Here is a 21301-nt window from a genome sequence, read left to right on the forward strand (position 1 = left end):
ACTTTAACACTTTCAAAGTGATCAACTCGTCAAGAAGTGTCATTGGTTTTATAAAACTTGAAATGAAAAAGTAAAACATTGTTGTTACATGAAAGGGTCAACTATATTTTGGTTTAAAAACTCACCCTTTTCGTCATACACCCGAGCTAATAAATTTAGCTATTCATGACGAAAAGTAAATGACAAGAATTATAAAGTGCAGTAAATAAAGACATAATATAACTACGGAAAGTAAATACGGAATATAAATGACGGAATAATAAAAATGCGGAAAGCGTAATAAATAAATGACGGAAATAAAATGTAAGTTAGCGTAAATAAAAGACGGAATATAAATAACGATAATATAAATAAAGCGAGTAAATGGAAAGCGATTAAAGAACTTGAAATGCAAAAAGATTTATAATATTAAGAGACTTGTTCTTCAAGTAGCATGCAAACTACTTGAGAGAGAACAAAAGAGCTAGAGAGAAAGTAGTAAGGTGTGGTGAAAGAGAGGTGTTGAGGTGTGTTTGAAACTCCTCCCAACAACCCTTTTTATACTAGGGATGGAGTGAGGGCAAAAAGGACATTTCACATCCACTTAGTTCAAAAGAATCTAAAAGGACAATAAAGTAAAACTAAGAGTACAATAAAGTAAACTAATATTTAGAAAGTAACTACAATTAATCTTGTAAAGCTCCAGCTAATCTAATCAAAATACAGCTGGTTCAACTTTAGAAGGCTTTCATATGTCATCCCATGGTCTTGTCGGTCAACTCCAAGTCTCATTCATCTCTTCTTCTACCATCAGGTCATGCTACCATATTCCCACAACATCGACCTGCTCCAATCTATCCAAAATAAGCTTAATTTAGACTAAAATCCACTAAAACAGGTTCAACATTCTTCTTAGCATAAAAACAGAGAAAAGAGATAAAATGACTCAAAGTTGGGATATAAATAGAAAATAACCTATCTAAAAGAGAATAAAAAGGTACTTTACGTACTAAATACTTAGTACGTATCAAAAGCATAAAGACGAAACATCACTCGGATATCGCATGGCATCATATATATTAAATTTAATCATCTCGCCATCGAATTCCATGGTCAAACTACCACTATGGACGTCTACCTTAGTCTTAGAGGTTTTCAAAAATGGTCTACCTAGCAAAAGTATACCGGCCTTGGAGGCATTTTTCTCCTCCATATCTATAACATAAAAATATGCCGGAAAGACCAGTTCATTTACTTGAACTAGCACATCCTCTAATACCCCTTTAGGGTAGACAATAGACCTATCCGCTAATTGGATTACCACACCGGTTGGCTTTAGGGGCCCTACATCCAAAGATGAGTAGATGGCATATGACATAACATTAATTGATGCCTCTAAGTCCAACATGGCTTGATTTACCGAAACATTGCCTACCTTACTTGGTATGGTAAACATGCCCGGGTCTTTACATTTTGGTGGTAACTGTTTTTGTAAGACAGCGGACACATTTTGACTCATGCTTATCTTCTCATTACCCTTTAGTTTCCTTTTATTAGTACAAAGTTCTTTTAAAAACTTAGCATATCTAGGAACTTGCTTAATTGCATCTAATAAAGGAATGTTTACCTGAACTTTCCGAAATGTGTCAAGGATCTCCTTCTCTTCACTCTCCTACTTTGTCTTCTCGAATCGGCTCGGGAATGGCGGTGCTTGAACTATCACTTCGGGGGTCTTTTTCTTTGCTTCCTCTTCTTTGACATCCTTTGCACCCGAAGTGGATGTCTTGATCTCTAACTCTTCTTCTTCCTCGTGAACCTTTCCTTTCTTCTTCTTTCCAACCTCTTGAAGCTCCTTTCCGCTTCTCAAAGTGACAACGCTCACATTTGCCTTCAGATTCGTCTCCGTTTGAGATGGCAACTTACCCTTGTTTGCTAATTGGCCAACGGTGGCCTGAAGGTCCTGAATACTTGCCTGAGTTTCCTGTTGAAATTTCACCATGTTAGCAGCCATAGACTTAACTACATCCTCTAACGACATACCTGAGCCACTAGGAGCTTGCGATGACACTTGATGTTGATGTTGGGCACTCGGTTGAAATGGTGCCTTCGGTTGATGTTGTTGCTGAAAGCCCGGCGGTGCTTGGAATTGTTGAGGTTGAAACTGCTGAGATTGCTGGAATGAGCCTCTTTGCTGAAATTGCTGACCTTGTCCTTGTCCTTGCCTCGGGGCATAGCTCAGATTCGGATGTTGCCTCCAACCGGGGTTGTATGTGCTCGAGAAAGGGTCGGGAGCCCGATTGCTTGAATTCTGAAAGTTGCCACCCCCCAATAGCATTCACTTGATCTTCTTCTTCATGTAAAGTCGGGCATGCATCGGTAGGGTGTGCCACTGATGAGCAAAATCCGCATGCCTTGACTTGAGGCATATTACCCATGGCAAACTGTTTAACAAGGTTAGTCAAATCAGTTATTTTAGTCTCTAAAGATTTAACATGTACCTCACTAGCGCCCCGACCAATGTCACTCCGTACTCCAAATTGCTTGGAGTTTTCTGCCATGGTGTCTATCAAGGTCCTTGCTTGAGTTGGCGTCTTGTTCACTATAGCTCTTCCACTCGCGGCATCCATCATCTTTCTTTCCATCGGTAGCAAACCTTCATAAAAATATTGAATTAGTAATTCATCAAAAATTCCATGTTGAGGACAACTTACACAAAGGCGCTTGAAGCGCTCCTAATACTCGTATAAAGACTCCATGTCCTTCTGCTTGATCCCACATATCTCTCTTCTAAGCCCGGCGGCTTTGGATGCGGGAAAATACTTGTCGAGGAATGCTCTTACCATTTGCGCCCAAGTGGTGATGGATCCCGGCGGTAAGTAGAAAAGCCACTCCCTAGCTGCGTCAACTAGGGAGAATGGAAATGCCTTCAACTTGAGATTCTCCACCGTCGTGCCTTGAGGCTTCATCCCCAAGCTTACCATGTGGAACTCGGTCATATGCTTGTATGGGTCTTCGTTAGCTAAACCATGAAAACGAGGTAGTAAGTGTATTAAACCAGTTTTAAGTTCAGCACTTACCTCTTCCGGCGGATAAGTGATGCAAAGAGGTTGCTCGGCGACGTTGGGTGCTGCCCATTCCCTTAAAGTACGTTCGGGATTCGCCATTTCCTCTTCAGTCTCGATTACCGGTTCTTCTTGCTCAGAGTGAACTTTCTCTTCTTCGTCCTCCGTTTGGTCTTCCGAATCGGATGACAACTCAATATCTTTCCAAATATTGAGAACCGGTGAAGAAGTAGATGCGTCTTGCTTCTTTCGAAGCTTAGCTTGCTTTCTTAGCTTCTTAGCGATTTTCTCAATTTCCGGATCAATTGGCAATGGTGAACCTGCACGAAACGATCTTGGCATAAACAGTTAAACTTTGCCGAGTCCCCGGCAGCGGCGCCAAAAATTTGACGGGTGTCGAGTACGGCAAATAATAGAATTTATGAAAATAAGCCTATTATCTCTAAAACACAACTTGTGATAGCGATAAGTAGGGTCGTCTCCTCAGGGACTCGATGTTAACCGTAAGTCCAAGACGTAAACGCATGCAAATTCATTAACATTAAAACAATATATAAAGGGGGGGGGTGGGGAGATTTATAAATAGCCTAAATATGCAAAATAAATTGGAAACTTTAAACAATAATAAGAACGAGACTAACAATGAGCATCAATCAACTAATTCTTTGGATTATATATCATCGACTCATTCAATCCGTTTTCTCAAAAGAAACTAAGTTGGTTAGGATATCGACACGCGTCAATATTCTGTTCGTTATAAAAGCATGATCAGTCTTGAACACTCTACGACTAATCTCTAATTAGCTAATCAAACCTAGTCACGGACTTAGAATTTAATTGCCAATTGCATTAAYGTCAAACAAACCCAACACTAACCGACAAYCGGACGCCGATTGTTTAGATTAGATTATACGATCTTAYAACATCATCATTTAACATAAATGTTAACTGTGTGTCGTGTGCTACTTCAATAAACCGAAAAGCAATTACGGACTTAAAGGTTTATCTAGCAACTCGAAATTGAATTAGACATAACAAGGGATCCTACTCAAAATATCCAACTCAAAATGTATAGGACTGAAATTCAAAGATTGTACAAATGATTTCAATCGATTATGGAACAAAGTTGAGTCTCAACTCATCCAAATTTCAAAGTAATCACATACCCATTACTAGAAACAGAAAATTAGCAACTCATAATTCTAATTCGAAACAGAAGTTAAACTTACTGATGGTAGGAAGCAGTAGATCATGAAGAATTGAAATTGAGAAATCCAAAATCGACTCCAAAAATCTGAAAATCGACTTACTAGTTCTTCCCGAATTCTGGTTCGTTTATGTCTCTCGATCGACAGCCCTTTCTCTTCCAATCGACAGACTCGGCTGCTTCCTCCCTCTCAATTCCAATCGACAGCCTCTCGCACCTCTCGCTTTCTCTCCCTCTAGGCTGTTGTCCTTCTCRATTGCTCCCTCTCGCCTCTATCGACCGATTYTGCTCCTCGATAACCTGYTGTCCTCGAYAGCTTTCTTCTCCTTCTCGGCTGMTGTATGAYAGCCCCCTTCTCTCTCGATTCTGCTGCCTCTCTCGATGACAGCCCCTTTGCTGTCCCCTTTCGATTGTTCCCTCCCGATTTCTCCCTTTCCTCTCGATTCCATCTCTCTTTCTCTTGATGCCCACGTTGCTACTGCTGTTGCTCACGTCTCTCTCTCCCGACTTCTCTCACTGCACAATCTCTCTCTCGACTTCTGATTTGGGCAGCAGCCTTGGGCTGCTGCTGTTTGGGCTATTTTTGGGCTGTTTTTGGGCCTAATTTTGGCTGTTTGAAGACAGCAAGTGCAGGGCTGCAAGGAACCAAAAACAAATAATAAATTCTTCTTCTTTTCCCAACTAAAATAGCCTCATAGGATTAAATATCAACTTAAATAAAAATGGATATTTTAAACATCTAAATGACATTAATCTCAAGGTAATTTTGACGTAGAAATGTATAAATTTGTACTTATCAGGGGTCCAAGGGGCAGAGCCCCTGGCTGGGGTTGAAAAATGCATCAGAAATCCGAATTTTAAATTTTAAACCCGGTTTTGGCCCGGTTTTAAAACCCGACTTTGTGCGAAAAAAAACTGCCGGTTTTGATAGTTTTTGCACGTTTTGTTCAACTTTTCGAATTGGTCTTTTTCGCGGATTTGCAGAGAGGGTGGTACATAGATTTTCATAACAATTTCAGATTCGAAGTTCTGTCACTGAATTTTATCCGATTGAGATTTCGATAGTACCGTCGAAATACTTCAATCTGAAAGTGAAAAACGACTTTCAGTGGATTTCGGGAAAACGATTCTAACATAGATTGAAGTATTCTGGAATAATGGCTGACAAGGAATTTGTGAAAGACATGACAAGCAAATTCGATAAATTATCGAAATTTGTAGGGCAAGATTTTCGTAGATGGCAGAAGAAGATGCACTTCCTCCTGACTACCCTGAAAGTGGTGTACGTTCTGAGTACCCCTGTGCCTGAATACGTTGAAGATGAAACCCTGGGAGTGTCGAGGAGGAGATCGAAATGGGAAAACGATGATTACATATGTCGTGGCCACATCTTAAATGGTATGTCCGGCTCTTTATTTGATATCTATCAAAACGTTGAATCTGCAAAGGAACTATGGGATTCTCTGGAAACCAAGTATATGGCAGAAGATGCTTCTAGCAAGAAGTTTCTAGTTGGTAATTTCATGAATTACAAGATGGTAGATACCAGGTCTGTCATGGAACAATTTCATGAATTGTTGAGGATTCTGGGACAATTTGTTCAACATAATCTGAAGATGGATGAAGCCATATCGGTTGCTATGGTTATTGACAAATTGCCTCCTTCCTGGAAAGAGTTTAAACACACTCTGAAACACAAGAAGGAAGAATTGACTCTGGTTCAGCTTGGAAGCCACTTTAGGATTGAAGAGTCTTTGAGGACTCAAGAGCTTGACAATAATCCTAAAGGTAAAAACCAAGTTGGTTCTTCTTCTGTGAACATGGTGGAAGGGGATGGGTCTAAGAATTCCAACAAGTTTAAAGATAACAAACGGAAACACAAAGGTGGAGATGACAAGTTTTCCAACAAAAAGCCTAAATTGGTGTGTTGGAGGTGTGGTAAACCTGGTCATTTCAAGAAGGATTGTCGTGTTCGTAAAGTGAACAAGGATGGAGCTGGTCCAAGTGGGTCTAAGGATCCAGGAAAGCAACAAGGTCAGAATTGTGATTTAGTGCACAATCTAAGTAATTTTCAAAATTATATTTCTGTAATTTCTGAGGCATATTATGTGCAGGATGATGATGTTGCTTGGTGGGTTGATTCTGGTGCAACGAGTCATGTTTGCAAGGATCTTCGTTGGTTTAAAGAATGTCAACCAATTGAAGATGGATTTGTCGTGAAGATGGGAAATGTTGCAACGGAATCAATCAAGGGATTAGGACGTGTTTTACTTAAATTCACATCTGGAAAGTGTTTATGTTTGGACAATGTATTGTATGTACCGGGGATTCGAAAGAACCTCTTGTCTGAAATTGTGTTGAATAAGTGTGGCTACAAACAAGTGTTGGAAAGTGACAAGTATATCTTGTCAAGACATGGTACTTTTGTTGGATTTGGCTATGTATGTAATGGAATGATTAGGTTGAATCTAGATTATCCTTCTTATGTTAACTCTATTTGCATGATGACATCTAGTACTAGCAATAACTAAGTAAATCTGTTTTATGGCATGCTAGACTAGGACATGTTCATTATAAAAGGTTAAAGGACATGTCTAAAATGAGTTTAATACCCGCTTTTGACATGAATAATGAAAAATGTCAAACTTGCATGTTAACCAAGATTACAAGACAACCTTTTAAGGATGTTAAAAGAGAAAGCAAAGTATTAGAACTCATTCATAGTGATTTATGTGATTTTCATGCTACACCTTCACTAGGAAATAAAAAGTATGTCATTACTTTTATTGATGATGCATCTACATATTGTTATGTTTATTTGGTGCACACAAAGGATGAAGCTCTTGATAAATTTAAAATTTATAAACAAGAAGTAGAGCTACATAGAAATGAGTTGATAAAAGTTTTGCGTACTGATAGAGGTGGTGAGTATTATGATTTAGTTTATTTTGAGTCTACTAGTATAATACATCAAACCACGGCTCCTTACACACCACAACAAAATGGTGTGGCTGAAAGGAAGAATAGAACCTTGAAGGAAATGGTTAATTCCATGTTGTCTTATTCAGGCCTAAGTGATGGGTTTTTGGGTGAGGCTATGTTGACAGCCTGTTATATATTGAATAGAACTCCGAATAAAAGGAGTAAAAAYACCYCTTATGAAATTTGGTATAAAAAGGTACCAAATTTGAGTTATCTCAAAGTTTGGGGTTGTAGAGCAATTGTAAGGCTCACTGAACCCAAACGGCAAAAAACTAGGTGAGAAAGGTATAGATTGTATCTTCATTGGGTATGTTGAGCATTCCAAAGCATATAGATTTTATGTTATAGAATCTAATGACTCTGTGTTAGTTAACACTGTTATAGAGTCAAGAGATGCTATATTTGATGAAGAGAGATTTACATCTATATCTAGACCAAGGGACATGATTCATTCCTGCAAAACTACAACTCAAGCTGAAAATGTGTGTGGTGGTACAGATTCTGTACCTGGACCATCTAAACCTAGGAAAAGCACTAGAGCTAGAAAAGCTAAGTCTTTTGGATCTGATTTTCAACTTTATCTAGTTGAAGGAACAAGAGATGAGAGTGTGTCTTAACATCAATATTGTTTTATTATTGAGAAGGATCCAAAGACTTTTAGTGAAGCCATGGCATCTAAGGATGTTGCTTTCTGGAAAGAAGCAATCCAGGATGAGATTGATTCGATCATGTATAATAATACCTGGGTTTTAACTGATTTACCTCCTGGTTGCAAAGCATTAGGATGTAAATGGATCCTCAAAAGAAAGATGAAAGTGGATGGCACCATAGATAAGTACAAAGCCAGGTTGGTTATTCAAGGTTTTAGGCAAAAAGAAGGTATTGACTTCTTTGATACTTATGCTCCTGTTGCTAGGATTTCCACTATTAGATTGTTGTTAGCTCTTGCAGCTATACATAATCTTGTAATTCATCAAATGGATGTAAAGACTGCATTCTTGAATGGTGAATTGGATGAAGAAATTTATATGAAACAACCTGAAGGGTTTGTGATGCCTGGAAATGAAAACAAGGTGTGCAAGTTGAAGAAGTCATTATATGGTTTGAAACAAGCACCAAAACAATGGCATCAAAAGTTTGATGATGTCGTCTTATCTAATGGTTTTGCACTAAACCAAGCTGATAAGTGTGTATATAGCAAATTTGATACTTCTAGTAAAGGAGTGATAATTTGTTTATATGTAGATGATATGTTGATCTGTGGTACTTATCAAGATCAAGTTGATAAAACCAAAAGGTTCTTGTCATATAGTTTTGATATGAAAGACGTGGGGGAGGCTGAGGTGATTCTTGAATTAAGAATCAAACAAGGAAACAATAGAATTTCAGTTTCTCAATCTCATTATATTGAGAAGATATTGAAAAAATTTAACTTTGGAAATTGTTCTCCTGTTAGCACTCCAATAGATCCTAGTCTTAAGCTTCTACCTAATAAAGGTGTTCCAGTGTCTCAGCTTGAATACTCAAGAGCTATAGGATGTCTTATGTATGCCATGACTAGCACTAGGCCCGATATAGCATATGCTGTAGGAAAGCTTAGTAGGTATACTAGTAATCCTAGTTCACATCATTGGCAAGCTTTAAGTCGAGTATTCAAGTACTTGAAATGAACCATTGATTATGGTTTGACATATAGTGGATATCCTTCGGTTATAGAAGGTTATTCAGATGCCAGTTGGATTACAAATTTGGAGGATCACTCTTCTACGAGTGGCTGGGTTTTTCTTCTTGGTGGAGGTGCCATTTGTTGGGCTTCCAAGAAACAGACTTGTATTACAAACTCAACAATGGAGTCTGAATTTGTGGCATTGGCTGCAGCTAGTCAAGAAGGTGAGTGGCTAAGGAATTTGATATATGAAATTCCATTATGGCCCAAACCGATTTCTACCATCTCTATCCGGTGTGATAGTGCTGCAACCTTGGCCAAGGTTTATAGTCAAGTGTATAATGGGAAGTCTAGACATTTAGGTGTTAGACATAGCATGATTCGTGAGCTCATCATGAATGGTGTGATATCGGTGGAGTTTGTGAGAACTCAGTTGAATTTAGCCGATCATCTAACCAAAGGGTTAGCTAGAGATCTTGTRCACAAGGCGGCTGTGGGGATRGGTTTAAAGTYCAYCTRAAATCTTTCATATTAAGATACCCAATTCCCATCTAATRTAATGTTAGATGYTGAATTCAATGTGGAAAGCTTGATATCTAAAGATTGGAACACATTATTAGCGTCATCCCAAGGTATGTGTTCAGAACTGCAAGTAAAGGAGGTTGAAATTATATTTCTTAATAGTTCTTTTGAAAAATTGCATATGCAGATGCAAGAGTAAGAGAACTACCTATATAAGCATGAAGTTTAGTCGCTTCAAGAAGTTTGGGACTTAGCTTTGATATGCTTATTGAAGGATAGGACACAGGCTAGTAAAATATAGTGTCAAGTTAGAACATGAGAATGTAAACTGTTGTGTATATTATCTTCATGTGTTCACTATGAATAGAAAGGGTTCAATCCTTAGTGACACCCTGATATTCGAATATTTGAAATGAGTAGTATACTAATGTGAAATTCAATCGTCATGATATTTCATTTATGCATCAGTTTGTTGTGTTATGACATTGATTTAAGTTAATCAATATTACACTTAAATGGGGGAGGATTGTTGGTGATTATTATCACTAATATCATTTAAGGGTAATGGGATTAATTTGTTGACCAATGTAATCATGATAAATATCGAACAAGCAAGGAAGGTGTGGAGTGCACACTTGTTTGAGTTTATTTTGATTTAGGGGAGACGCCCCTAAACGACGGGGGTCCGGGGGCAGCGCCCCCGATGGCGGGGTCCAAGGGGCAGAGCCCCTGGCTGGGGTCAAAAAATGCATCAGAAATCCGAATTTTAAATTTTAAACCCGGTTTTGGCCCGGTTTTAAAACCCAACTTTGTGCGTAAAAACTGCCGGTTTTGACAGTTTTTGCACGTTTTCTTCAACTTTTCGAATTGGTCTTTTTCGCGGATTTGCAGAGAGGGTGGTACATAGATTTTCATAACAATTTCAGATTCGAAGTTCTGTCACTGAATTTTATCCGATTGAGATTTCGATAGTACCGTCGAAATACTTCAATCTGAAAGTGAAAAACGACTTTCAGTGGATTCCGGGAAAACGATTCTAACATAAACCCCAGTCAAAAGTTGTCATATTGTTTTGTGTTAGTCTTTACGCCTGTGTGCGGCTTTTGACACTCTTGATAACTTTAACAGCAATTGTGATGTTTGAGTTTTATAATATTTGTAGCGTTCTTCAGTTACTTACTACAATTATCAATTTTGACATGTTTTTCATAATCTTTACACTCCAATGCGTGATGCCAAATTTACATATCAAGTACACAAATTAATGCATCAATTGATAAACCATATTAATCATGATTAATAACAATACCTCTACTCACGAACCAAAATGACGCTCATAACCTCTATCATCAACACTTGCACTAGCACTTCCATGGTCCAAAGAGTAGTTCTTCCCTTTGTGGTCACCACGATCACTCAAACGGCGAGGCCTGAATAGTCTCAACGTCTAAACCATCCAAGCCTTGGATGACACATACCATCGAGGAAAAAAGCAAGAAGAACAATATGCTACTTCCAACCCAAATGCAACCACAACCACTTATGGTGTTGTCTCTGTTTTTATGCTAGTCTTGCAAAAGTGATTATGTATGCACTCGTTGATTTATGATATGATTGCTTATTAATTTATCCACCTTGACCAAGATTAGTTGTTGACTATGTTGAATCGTGAAAGAATTTATGTGAATCCAATTTCATGACATCTTTGGAGTATAATTTCGTTTGATCTCATTAGTACGCAATTTTTGGTTTGATAGACTATTAGTAGTGATATGAATAACCCAGTATCTAACCACAGGGTGGTGCCTAGTTGGCTTGAGCTTGGCTCAAAAGGTCAAAGGTACCAGGAGGCCCCAAGTTCAAATCCAAGGAGGAATAAAAATCCTCTTGTGGTCACGGAGGTTCAAATGCGGTAACTCCGGGCTATCTGCAAAGCAGGTGGTTGCCCTGGGATTAGTCGGCTCACATAGCGGGTTGGATATCCAGGTTAATCAAAACAAAAACAAAAAATCCCAATATCTTTTTGCTTAAACAAAAGATCCAAAAAAGCCATAAATTTTTTGTTGTTATAATCTGAAAAATATTGTAAATTGTTGTACATAAAGCAAATTGTATCAAAAGGCACTTGTTCCAATTCATATATCGGGGATAAGGCTTTAAAAAAATATATTTAAGGTTGTATAATATAAGTCTCGAAATGAAAAAAGGGACATGATCTTGAGAATCGATATGCACAACTTTGTACATGAGATGGAATTCATACAAGATGGAATTTATGTCTGATGTCACTTGCAAGACTCTATAAGATGCAGAACGAGTTCAAACTCACGTTCAAAGTTGCCTACAAGACTACATGAGTTGCAGTAGTCACGCCCACGCATACCAGTAACCAAGTATATTTTTTGTTCCAAATTTAAACTATAGACCTTTAATAGTGTCTTTTAAAAGTATGTTACTAAAACCTACTGATGTAGTATGTGCTACTCGACACCATAATAAAGTTAAATTCACATCACACTATCTGTCTTGTTCCAGCGAATAGTGTCCCTCCACTCCATGGGTCCTTGCTACAATCTTAGCTTGAATTAAAAGTGATCCCAGTTTAGTTTACAAGTTTCTTGGAGATCTTACATATAAAAATGTAACTGTGTTGCATATCATGTTTACTTAAATTTTATTTGTGGTTTAACTCTCCACACCAAAAGTGACCTTTGGCATAGATAGTTTACTGGGAGTATGGATATACATTTTCAATAGGATTATTGTTACGTTTAAGAATCAAAATCAACAAAAAAAGACTGTAATCAAAGAGAATTAGTTGATTTACATTTACAACGATTCAAATACTTGTCAAAATCTTATTAAATTCAAAATCGAAGTCAGTTAACGGGTTACTACAATCTTAGGTCATAATAATCAGGTTTACAACGTATCCAAACTCCAACACCGATTTATGTCATGTATATTTAACGGGGTTAGTATTGGTGGCAAATTGGTAACAAAAGAAACTTTAGTGGCCGAAAAGGAATAAATCTTTGTTAAGTGGCAAATTGATCTAAAAGATAAGTTGAAAGTTGTAGGTTATGCTTTGTGGTTTATACTCGATTAATTTGGAGCCTAAAACAAGTGAATGCATGGAGTAATAACAGGCCTTGCAGTCCCCAACCAACCATCACCGCCGTTTTACTCTAAAACCCTACCGGAGATGACGTCTCAACCACCTAAGAAGAAACAGAGGAGGAGGAAGTCTGGCAGAGGTGACACGGGGCAACTAGAACGATTCGACTCACTTCCATGGACCTCATCCCTTCCTGATACTGACGATGACCCGTTCTCTGCATTAGCCGGATTAAACGACTTCGAAGGAGGTTCGTAGTTACTATAGCATCGACTAATTTTTATTTGTTATCGGAAGTCTTCAATTATTTGCTGCTATTGTAGGGTTTATCGTTTTCCAGCTTAACAGCTATTCGAATTTCTTATCCGTACACACAGGCAATGCGTAATTGAAATTACTGGAAGGGAGAGTTTGGGGGTTTCTTGTTGCATCAATTCAGTTCCTTTTCTTCATAAAAATCAGAACTTCTATTGATAAGTTTACGCTTCATTATTTGACAGGAAAGCAGTAGATCATTGTCATCGAATGTTTTGTTTAAAGCAAAGAGAAATGGTTCAGTTATTATTGAGATGTTCTTTTATGTAATTACTTTAGTTTGTTAGCTTACATCCTTTCTCTATTCAAAGATTTTGGTGGTCACCACAATGGAGAGTGAAGACAGATTATTAAACAACGCATATGGTGTCTGATGAAGAATTGGATAAATAAGCTGTTTCTTGACAAAATTTTGCAACAATTGCTTACCTAAATGAATAGAAGATTCAGGAATATTTTAGTTGACTGTTCAGCTTTGTGGCTGCAGGTGTTTTGTCTCTTGAAGAGATTGATGAATCAGAATATGGATTGGAGCTTCCTAAAGGAAATCAGAAGGGAGGGAAGAAACAGGAAAAACCGACAAAACGGAAGCGAAAAGAAAGTGATGGTGATGAGGTTATTGGTAAGGAGGATAAAGATGGTGAGGCTCGAAAGGAGGATAAAGATGGTGAGGCTCGAAAGGAGGATAAAGATGGTGAGACTGGAAAGGAGGTTAAAAGGAATAAGAAGAAGAAGAAAAAGAAGAAGAAGGCTAAAAAGTCCAAGGAATCTGTGGAAAATGAAGAAGAAACAGCTACTGGTTAGTGTTACTTTAGTTTCAAGTTAACAAGCATTTTGGCATTGTCAACAAGTACTATAAGAGATTTTAGCTAAATACAGTCCCTGGCTGACATAACTGTTATTTAAAGTACCACATTCCTGGGACTGTTTCAAGTTATTATCTAGTATGGTTTTATGTTGATTAATTTATCTATTCAAAGCTTTAGTTCGTTTTCATCTCTACTAATGTTATCTTGATATAAATGATGATTTAGTGCAAGTTTTGTAATTTTCATGTTAGAGATGAGAAAGACCAAGTATTAAGCAACGTTATTCTCACATGGCAAGCTTCCTTTCATAATTTGTAAACAGTTGCAGAAACCAATGGCAAAAATGATGTCGAAGAAGATCAAATTGATGACACTGAATATCATGCATGGTATGAGCTCAGGCTTCATCCATTGCTTATGAAATCCATATCCAGGCTGAAGTTCAAGGAACCAACACCGATACAGAAAGCTTGTATACCTGCTGGTGCTCATCAAGGAAAGGTTGGCTTAGTCATTTAAGGACGTTCCACAAAATGTTGACAAGTTTCTCTTTACAGTTTTATGTGCTTAATGACTGTCTTTAACATTTTTCTTTGACAGGATGTCATTGGCGCTGCAGAGACAGGGTCTGGTAAAACGCTGGCATTTGGATTACCAATTTTACAACGTCTCCTTGAAGAACGGGATAAATTTGACAGGCAGGTTGAAGAAAAAGGACAGGCGGATGAACAAGTTGTTTCAAGAGGTCTTTTAAGAGCACTTGTTATTACTCCCACTAGGGAGCTTGCACTTCAGGTACTCATTATTGCTATGTTTAGCATGTATTCCAAGTTTAATATGCACCATAATGAGAAAATAGTGGGTGTGATCCTCCCATGTTCTTAAGATGTTCACGTGACATATCACCTTTTAACTGAAAAAGGAGTGTAATTATTGTTATCATTAAACTGTACGTATCTCTTTTGATAATCTATGATGTCATTCATCCTTTTTGTTTTTATATCTATTTCCCCCTTTTAGGTCACTGATCATCTGAAGCAAGTGGCGACAGGGACTGATATTAAGGTTGTTCCAATTGTTGGTGGAATGTCAACAGAAAAGCAAGAACGACTTCTGAAGGCAAGGCCTGAGATTGTTGTTGGAACTCCAGGGAGACTGTGGGAACTAATGTCAGGCGGAGAAATTCATCTTGTCGAGGTGAGATGGAGAGTCCCAATGGGTAGTGTAACAGTTAAAACTATATGGATCAAAACTGTTTGATGGCAATGATTGATAAAACATGAGTTTGAATTCTTAACAGTTTATTCTTATATGCTTCCGCTTACTACGTCATCATAATCATCTTTACCATTCTCATTATTAAATTATGCTTGCCTGTAATCTTAAGTCACTGATCACTTTGCAGTTACATTCACTGTCATTCTTTGTGCTGGATGAGGCTGACCGGATGATAGATAATGGTCATTTTCATGAGTTGCAGTCAATTATTGACATGCTTCCAATGATTAGAGAAGGACATCCAGAGGATACTCAAAACTGTGTGACAGCTTCAAGCTTCCAAAGGAAGAAAAGGCAGACTTTTGTGTTCTCTGCAACCATTGCTCTGTCTTCTGATTTTCGGAAAAAGCTCAAGCGTGGATCTATGAAAACAAAAATAGATGGTGAATTGAATTCGATGGAAGCACTCTCTGAGCGAGCTGGGATGCAATCCAATGCTGCTATTATTGATCTGACAAATGCATCAATTATGGCAAATAAGCTTGAAGAGTCATTCATCGAGTATGTACTTCTCTTTCCTTCTATCTTGTGGCATGAAAACTTCTTCTGTGAGAGCATGATATGTGGTGTATGACCAAAGATCTGCTAGTAGCTTCACAACATACTTTGATCTTTATGTTAACTTTGTGATTTCATGATTTTCTTTTCATACACATGTGGATAACATGCTTATGAATGCTTCTGTACATTCACTCTTTCTCTTGCTTATATCTTTTGTTCTGCTTAAAACTGGATCTTTGAAACTATTGTGGTTTCTTCTACTTCAGTTATACTTGCAATTGGTGATTACAAGCAGCTCATACTAGCACACGTTGTTTGTTGTTCTCTTTGTAGTTTTTAAATATAGCTAGTTTATCAAAAAGGTCTCATCTTGAACCTATATGCATGAGAATAACAATGCATCATAGTGATTGAAGAATATCAAGGTGCCTTTTTTTGTTCTATTGAGAAGGCAAAGATAAACCAAGAAAATATACACATCTAGTTAGCATCAAGCCTAGAAGGCTAGAACCCACAACTAGGTAAGTTGTCATAATTATCGAATTCTAACCTCCGTCGAATTGAAATTCAAATGGGTTTCTTAAATGAATACGAATTTGGATACGTACATATTCAATTCGATTAACATCCATTTACAGGCCTACCTGCAACCATTAGATTCATAGAGAAGGTTAAGGCCACACTTAGGTTAAAAGAGGCCTGTTTGTATTCACATTTGGCGGTACGTGTTTCTTGTTCACTGTAGATTGTAACTTTAGATATTCACATTGGATGATCAGAACTGTTTGTGTCCTTGTGTAAGTGTTAATTCTCTCATACGTGCTTCAGCCCAATGCATGGATGTAGAGTTGTCCATTTCAGTTAACCATCGATGGCATGTGTCTATGGACTTGTTACTTTCTTTATTTGTATTTTATCTCAATTACCAAACAAAAAAGAAAGTCCTGCATATTTTGGTTAAAGAGAGATTTCAACAATGGCACATACTCATCAGTAGTGAACTCAAACCTGCAGGTGCCAGGAAGAAGATAAAGATGCCTGTTTGTATTATATTCTGTCCGTCCATGGACAAGGACGGACTATTGTCTTTTGCACATCAATTGCAGCCTTGCGTCATATATCTTCTCTTATGCGCATTCTTAATGTCAATGTTTGGACCCTTCATGCACAGATGCAGCAGCGTGCTCGCTTGAAGGTTTGTTATTTTCTATCTTGAATTCATTGCACAGCATTATTTCAAACTTTGCATAGATGACCTTTCTGGTCTGACCATGGTTAATTTTTAATGATCTGAATGATCACTGATATCAAGCATGGAAGCCAATCACTTGCAAGATACTCCATCCTTCCCAAAGAGTATTATAATTAGTAAAATCTTGTTCAATTTTAAATGTAAAGCATCGTAAGTCACTATTTACAAGAAATGTAAATTGTTGCCACCAATCATCTTAATAATGATTGCATTCTGATTAACTTCACAGGAAACTATGCATGAACTTTGATGAACAGAACATTTTGAAAGATGCATTTGACTTCTATATTTCGTAACATGTCTTTGTATATACAAATATGTCCTCTTTGTGTTTTTTGACCCGTGTGCCTAGTTATTTCTATTTCATGCAGCTATAATCCTTGCTTGAACTGCAGGCAATTGACCGTTTTCGTGGTAATGACCATGGCATACTTGTTGCCACGGATGTTGCAGCTAGGGGTCTTGATATTCCTGGTGTTCGGACTGTTGTTCATTATCAACTTCCTCATTCTGCAGAAGTAATGTTTTGTGTTCCTTTTTCCTTTTTCTTTATCTGCTATTGTTAGTGCTTTGTGTATGCTGATTAGGTTTAACTGCCAGGTTTATGTTCATAGAAGCGGGAGAACTGCCAGAGCTTCTGCCGATGGCTGCAGCATTGCTCTGATTTCCCCGAAGGAAGCATCCAAGTTTTCTTCTTTGTGCAAATCATTTTCAAAGGTTAGTGGTAAGATTATAGATTTGCTCTCAAGTATTGTGAGAAATATTTAGCAATAGACTCATGTTTGTGATTCATTTCTTGTTCGTATACAGGAAAGTTTTCGGCAGTTTCCCATAGAAGCTTCATACATGCCTGAGGTATCAAAGCGGCTATCTCTTGCACGGCAAATAGACAGGGTTATGAGGAAGGAATCACAGGTAAATTTGCCTTCGTTTGTTATAGAATTGTTGTTAATTACATATTCAGTCTTGTAACATTTGTGTTCTTAAATATAAATGTTGGTTTTCCATCGGCCATTAGATGAAATCTAATAGACTTCACCAACATCAGTTTTGTTATCTATTGGCACACTGGCTCCTAACACTGTGCCTTGCATGTAATTACTTCTCTGATTTATCATGAATGTCATTTAACTTGCTAAATCAATTTGCAGTCTTTATAACCCACTTTTGGGACATAGGGGATTAGGGGTTGTGCAGCTTTCTTTCAATCCTTTGCAGCTACTTCAAATTCGTTCTTATTATAGTGTCTGGTATATTACCTCTTCTAGGACAAGGCTGATAAAAGCTGGTTTCAACGGAATGCTGAATCAATCGAACTGATTGTGGACGAGAATGACAGTGAGGAGGAAAGAGTGAACAGTATCAGGAAAAAGAAAGCAAGTTCTGCTAACCTAAAAAAGCTGCAGCAGGTTTTCTTCTACTATTTGTTATAGTTCTCGTTAAACTAGAACTTTTTTGTATGCAAACACATTCTACTTGCTGTTTTTGACTTTTTTTCATGGGTGGCGAAACTGCAGGAACTCAATTCATTGCTTTCTCGTCCATTACAACCCAAGACATTCTCTAGTCGATATTTGGCAGGGGTAACCACTCATAAATATGTTCACTTCGTTTCTCTGCTTACGATCATTGAAATCTCCCAGATTTTCTCTGATGTTATTTTATGAAGAAGTGTTGTGGAAGGTGATAGGGGGATGCTCAAATGAGAACCGTAAATATTTTGAGAACTTTGCAACCATCTATTCATGATGAATAATATACATGAATATTTTAGAGTTATTCATGAAATAGTTGGTTCCCAAGTTTTCAGAATACTTACGAAACTTTCCCCACAGGTAGTATTCCTGTGAAGTGGGTATACATATAGCTAGTTGAGCCACCAAATGATACCAAGACCATGGAACCTGATGGGGAACCTATATCAATTGTGTTATGGATCCTTTGTCATTATTTCACCTGACGATGTAAAATAAACTTTGCCATCATCAGTTATTTTCAAGGAAATATGATTAAAGCTTCCCATCTATGACTCGTAACATTTTCTTTATCTGTTGCAGGCTGGTATTTCACCACTTCTTCAACAGCAATTTGAAGAATTAGCTAGGCAGAAACTTGGGGACACTGGGAACCCAGGAGATAACAAGAAGAAAATGGTTGTTATTGGTCAGGATTATGTTGAACCACTCCAAGCTCTCAGGAGTAGTGGTCAGGAGGTAATTTTGTTTCCTTGCCATTTGCCTTTAATGGTTATAGAAGCAGCTGATCGATATCTTTCTTGAACTCTGGATAATAAAGTGAAAATCTACTATCAATGTGTGCAATGTGCTGTGTTTAAGATATTGATTACCAGGACATCTATTTGTGTATGCTACTATGCTACCAAGATTTCATCTCTTGATAACCTAACCATCCCTATTCCATGATTTTGCCAGCGTCTTATCAGTTCATCAATATGCATAAACCCTTTTTATGACTCCATTTATACATGCAGGTTATTGTGGATCCTAAAGGGGCAGCAGATAAGCGAAGAAACTTGGACACCCTACGAAGAAAGAGGAAAGAGGAAAAAAGAAGTACAATCCTCCCCCCAAAATAAATGAACAGTTGCTTGTTGATAATCCTACTTTTATCTTGTTAATAATATTGCATTTTGCCTTTACAGGGTTGCATGATCAAAAGAGAAAGCAACGGAAAATGCTAAAAGCAGGAGGCGGTTAAAACGAACCCAATGAACCTAAGTTATCTTAAAGAGGAGAGAAACAAAAGGCGAAGCTATCGTCATTTCACAGTGCCAACTTATAGCTAGGATTTCATACTAGAAGATCAAATTTTGTCTGAAACTTCGAATACATCAATTTGATGCATGTAAAGAACCCGAAAAGTGAAATGGGCTTTGCTAGCTACCTACTTTATTCGTGCATGTGTATGAACCCTAAGGGGTGACATGATGTATTGTTGAACAAAATATGTTTAATTGAATAGAAATACCTTCTGCAAGTACAATCTTATAGCAATCTAGTCCACGAACCCAAAAATGGGAAGACTGCAATCAACAATCTCAAAAGTAATGGTGTCTGGCTTCTTCTTTCTCTCCTGCTCAATGTACTCTTTGATGTCTTTCGTCTTCGATCTGTATTAGATTTAGACCCACCTCTTCTATCCAGTTCTTCCCAGCCACCAAAACTTGATGATGAACCATTGCTACTTGAACCACCATCTCCAGCCACCCATGTTTGATACCCAGTTGCTGCCCTCTTTCTTTCTCCTCTCATATACTTGTCTTCTTGTTCGTCGTCTATATCCACAGAAGTTGCGGCACTTTGTGGCGGTGGTGGTTGTGGTGGTCTCCTCTTGCTCTTGCTCTTCTTGCCTTGGCTCTTCGTTCTATTCTTTGGCCTTCCCCATACCGTCTGGAATACCAAAGAAAGCACCGACTGGCCTAGGGGAATAGCTAATGCCATAAGAAATGCTTTCGGACCAGATGTTAACAGCAAAGATGAGATTATTGCAGGAAGCATCCACCCAAATGATCTGAATACCTGCACTGGTTATATACATTACATGTATTAATTCATTTTCACTATGCATCATTTAAGTATTGGGAAACGTTGATCACTATTTGACCTTTCCAGATTCAAAATTGACAAGAATTTGTGCCAAATTTAACATCAAAACTAGTATTTTGGCACAGATTGAAACTTGAACACTAGGTTCCTTGACCTTCGGAGTCAGAAAATACCTAATGTTCTTACCATTCTAGACATACAACTCAAAACGGTGAGCTTCTAAATTTGGAAACTAACAAAAAGAAATAGTATATCACCTACAAAAAATTTGAATTCTAACACTACATATATGCAAAAAAATCACCTTAAAAATCCACACACCGTCAATGAAGTCCTCAAGGATGTCAAGCCACTGTATTGTATCATCATCATCATCATCATCTTCTTCTTCAAAATCATCATCGTCTTCGTCTGTGGAGTTAAAATCGAAGTTCTGTGTTCGAAACGTCTCTGCATTCGAGTCCCAGCGGCGACTCTTGGTGTGAATCCGATGACGCAACATACGCGTGTGGTTTATGGAGAAAAAGGCCGACCGGTCGATCGGCGGCCATAGCTGCTGATCGTGAGACAGTAGAAGCTGCAACGGCGGCGGTGACTGGTGGAGGCGTGTGAGGAGGATTAGGAAGACCATTTGTTTGTAATGGCGGTGGATGGTGGATTTGAGGTTCAGTTCATTTTGGCTCCGACCAAAAACGTTATCCACGGCAACCTCCAGTCCACCCCGGATTCTTGATAAAACAAGAGCGTTGCTGTTTTCATTTGGTTCATTACTTCTCATGTCTAATGACATTTTTGCCCCTTCATTCAAAATTAGGCATCTCTATTGTTTTAAGAGATTGTCTCTAATTTCTTCAACATAAACTAATTATATATAATATTGACAACCGCGAGTTAAAAAATTGTAATTTCTATGAACTTAATATTAAATCTTAACCGTTTAAATTGGATATTTTACAGTTACATATGGATCCAACCTACTGCCAGACCCGTTCATGACATATATATAGACTCTGAGCGAACATAAAAACATAGCACACTGTAAGA

The 21301-nt window shown here is 37.9% G+C and overlaps 2 protein-coding genes and 1 pseudogene across 2 annotated transcripts; 1 reads left to right on the forward strand and 2 right to left on the reverse strand.

Moving 5' to 3' along the window:
• Window positions 1-1006: 1006 nt before the first annotated feature.
• LOC112529055 lies at window positions 1007-3158 on the reverse strand (annotated as a pseudogene).
• Window positions 3159-12370: 9212 nt separating this feature from the next.
• Window positions 12371-19688, forward strand: LOC112509714 (DEAD-box ATP-dependent RNA helicase 13). The gene is made up of 15 exons (XM_025114817.1): window positions 12371-12786; window positions 13339-13650; window positions 13983-14161; window positions 14261-14455; window positions 14681-14857; window positions 15066-15439; window positions 16454-16634; window positions 17087-17209; window positions 17292-17408; window positions 17502-17606; window positions 17960-18100; window positions 18209-18274; window positions 18749-18904; window positions 19183-19264; window positions 19354-19688. Exons 1-15 carry the CDS (start codon window positions 12549-12551, stop codon window positions 19407-19409), a joined length of 2502 nt encoding a protein of 833 aa, XP_024970585.1. The 5' UTR covers window positions 12371-12548; the 3' UTR covers window positions 19410-19688.
• On the reverse strand, window positions 19646-21047 carry LOC112529209. The gene is made up of 2 exons (XM_025140394.1): window positions 20562-21047; window positions 19646-20230 (listed from the first exon to the last, which is right to left on the reverse strand). Exons 1-2 carry the CDS (start codon window positions 21045-21047, stop codon window positions 19697-19699), a joined length of 1020 nt encoding a protein of 339 aa, XP_024996162.1. The 3' UTR covers window positions 19646-19696.
• Between the last annotated feature and the right edge of the window lie 254 nt (window positions 21048-21301).

The sequence above is a fragment of the Cynara cardunculus genome (assembly GCF_001531365.2).
Source record: "Cynara cardunculus var. scolymus isolate 2C chromosome LG 1, CcrdV1, whole genome shotgun sequence".
NCBI lineage: Eukaryota > Viridiplantae > Streptophyta > Magnoliopsida > Asterales > Asteraceae > Cynara > Cynara cardunculus.

Coding starts and splice junctions, on each gene's coding strand:
- LOC112529209 (XM_025140394.1), bottom strand. CDS start 21,047: ATGTCATTAGACATGAGAAGTAATGAACCAAATGAAAACAGCAACGCT. Junction 20,231..20,561: donor ACGGTGTGTGGATTTTTAAG/GTGATTTTTTTG, acceptor TAACCAGTGCAG/GTATTCAGATCATTTGGGTG.
- LOC112509714 (XM_025114817.1), top strand. CDS start 12,549: ATGCATGGAGTAATAACAGGCCTTGCAGTCCCCAACCAACCATCACCG. Junction 18,275..18,748: donor CTAGTCGATATTTGGCAGGG/GTAACCACTCAT, acceptor TATCTGTTGCAG/GCTGGTATTTCACCACTTCT. Junction 19,265..19,353: donor GAGGAAAGAGGAAAAAAGAA/GTACAATCCTCC, acceptor TTGCCTTTACAG/GGTTGCATGATCAAAAGAGA.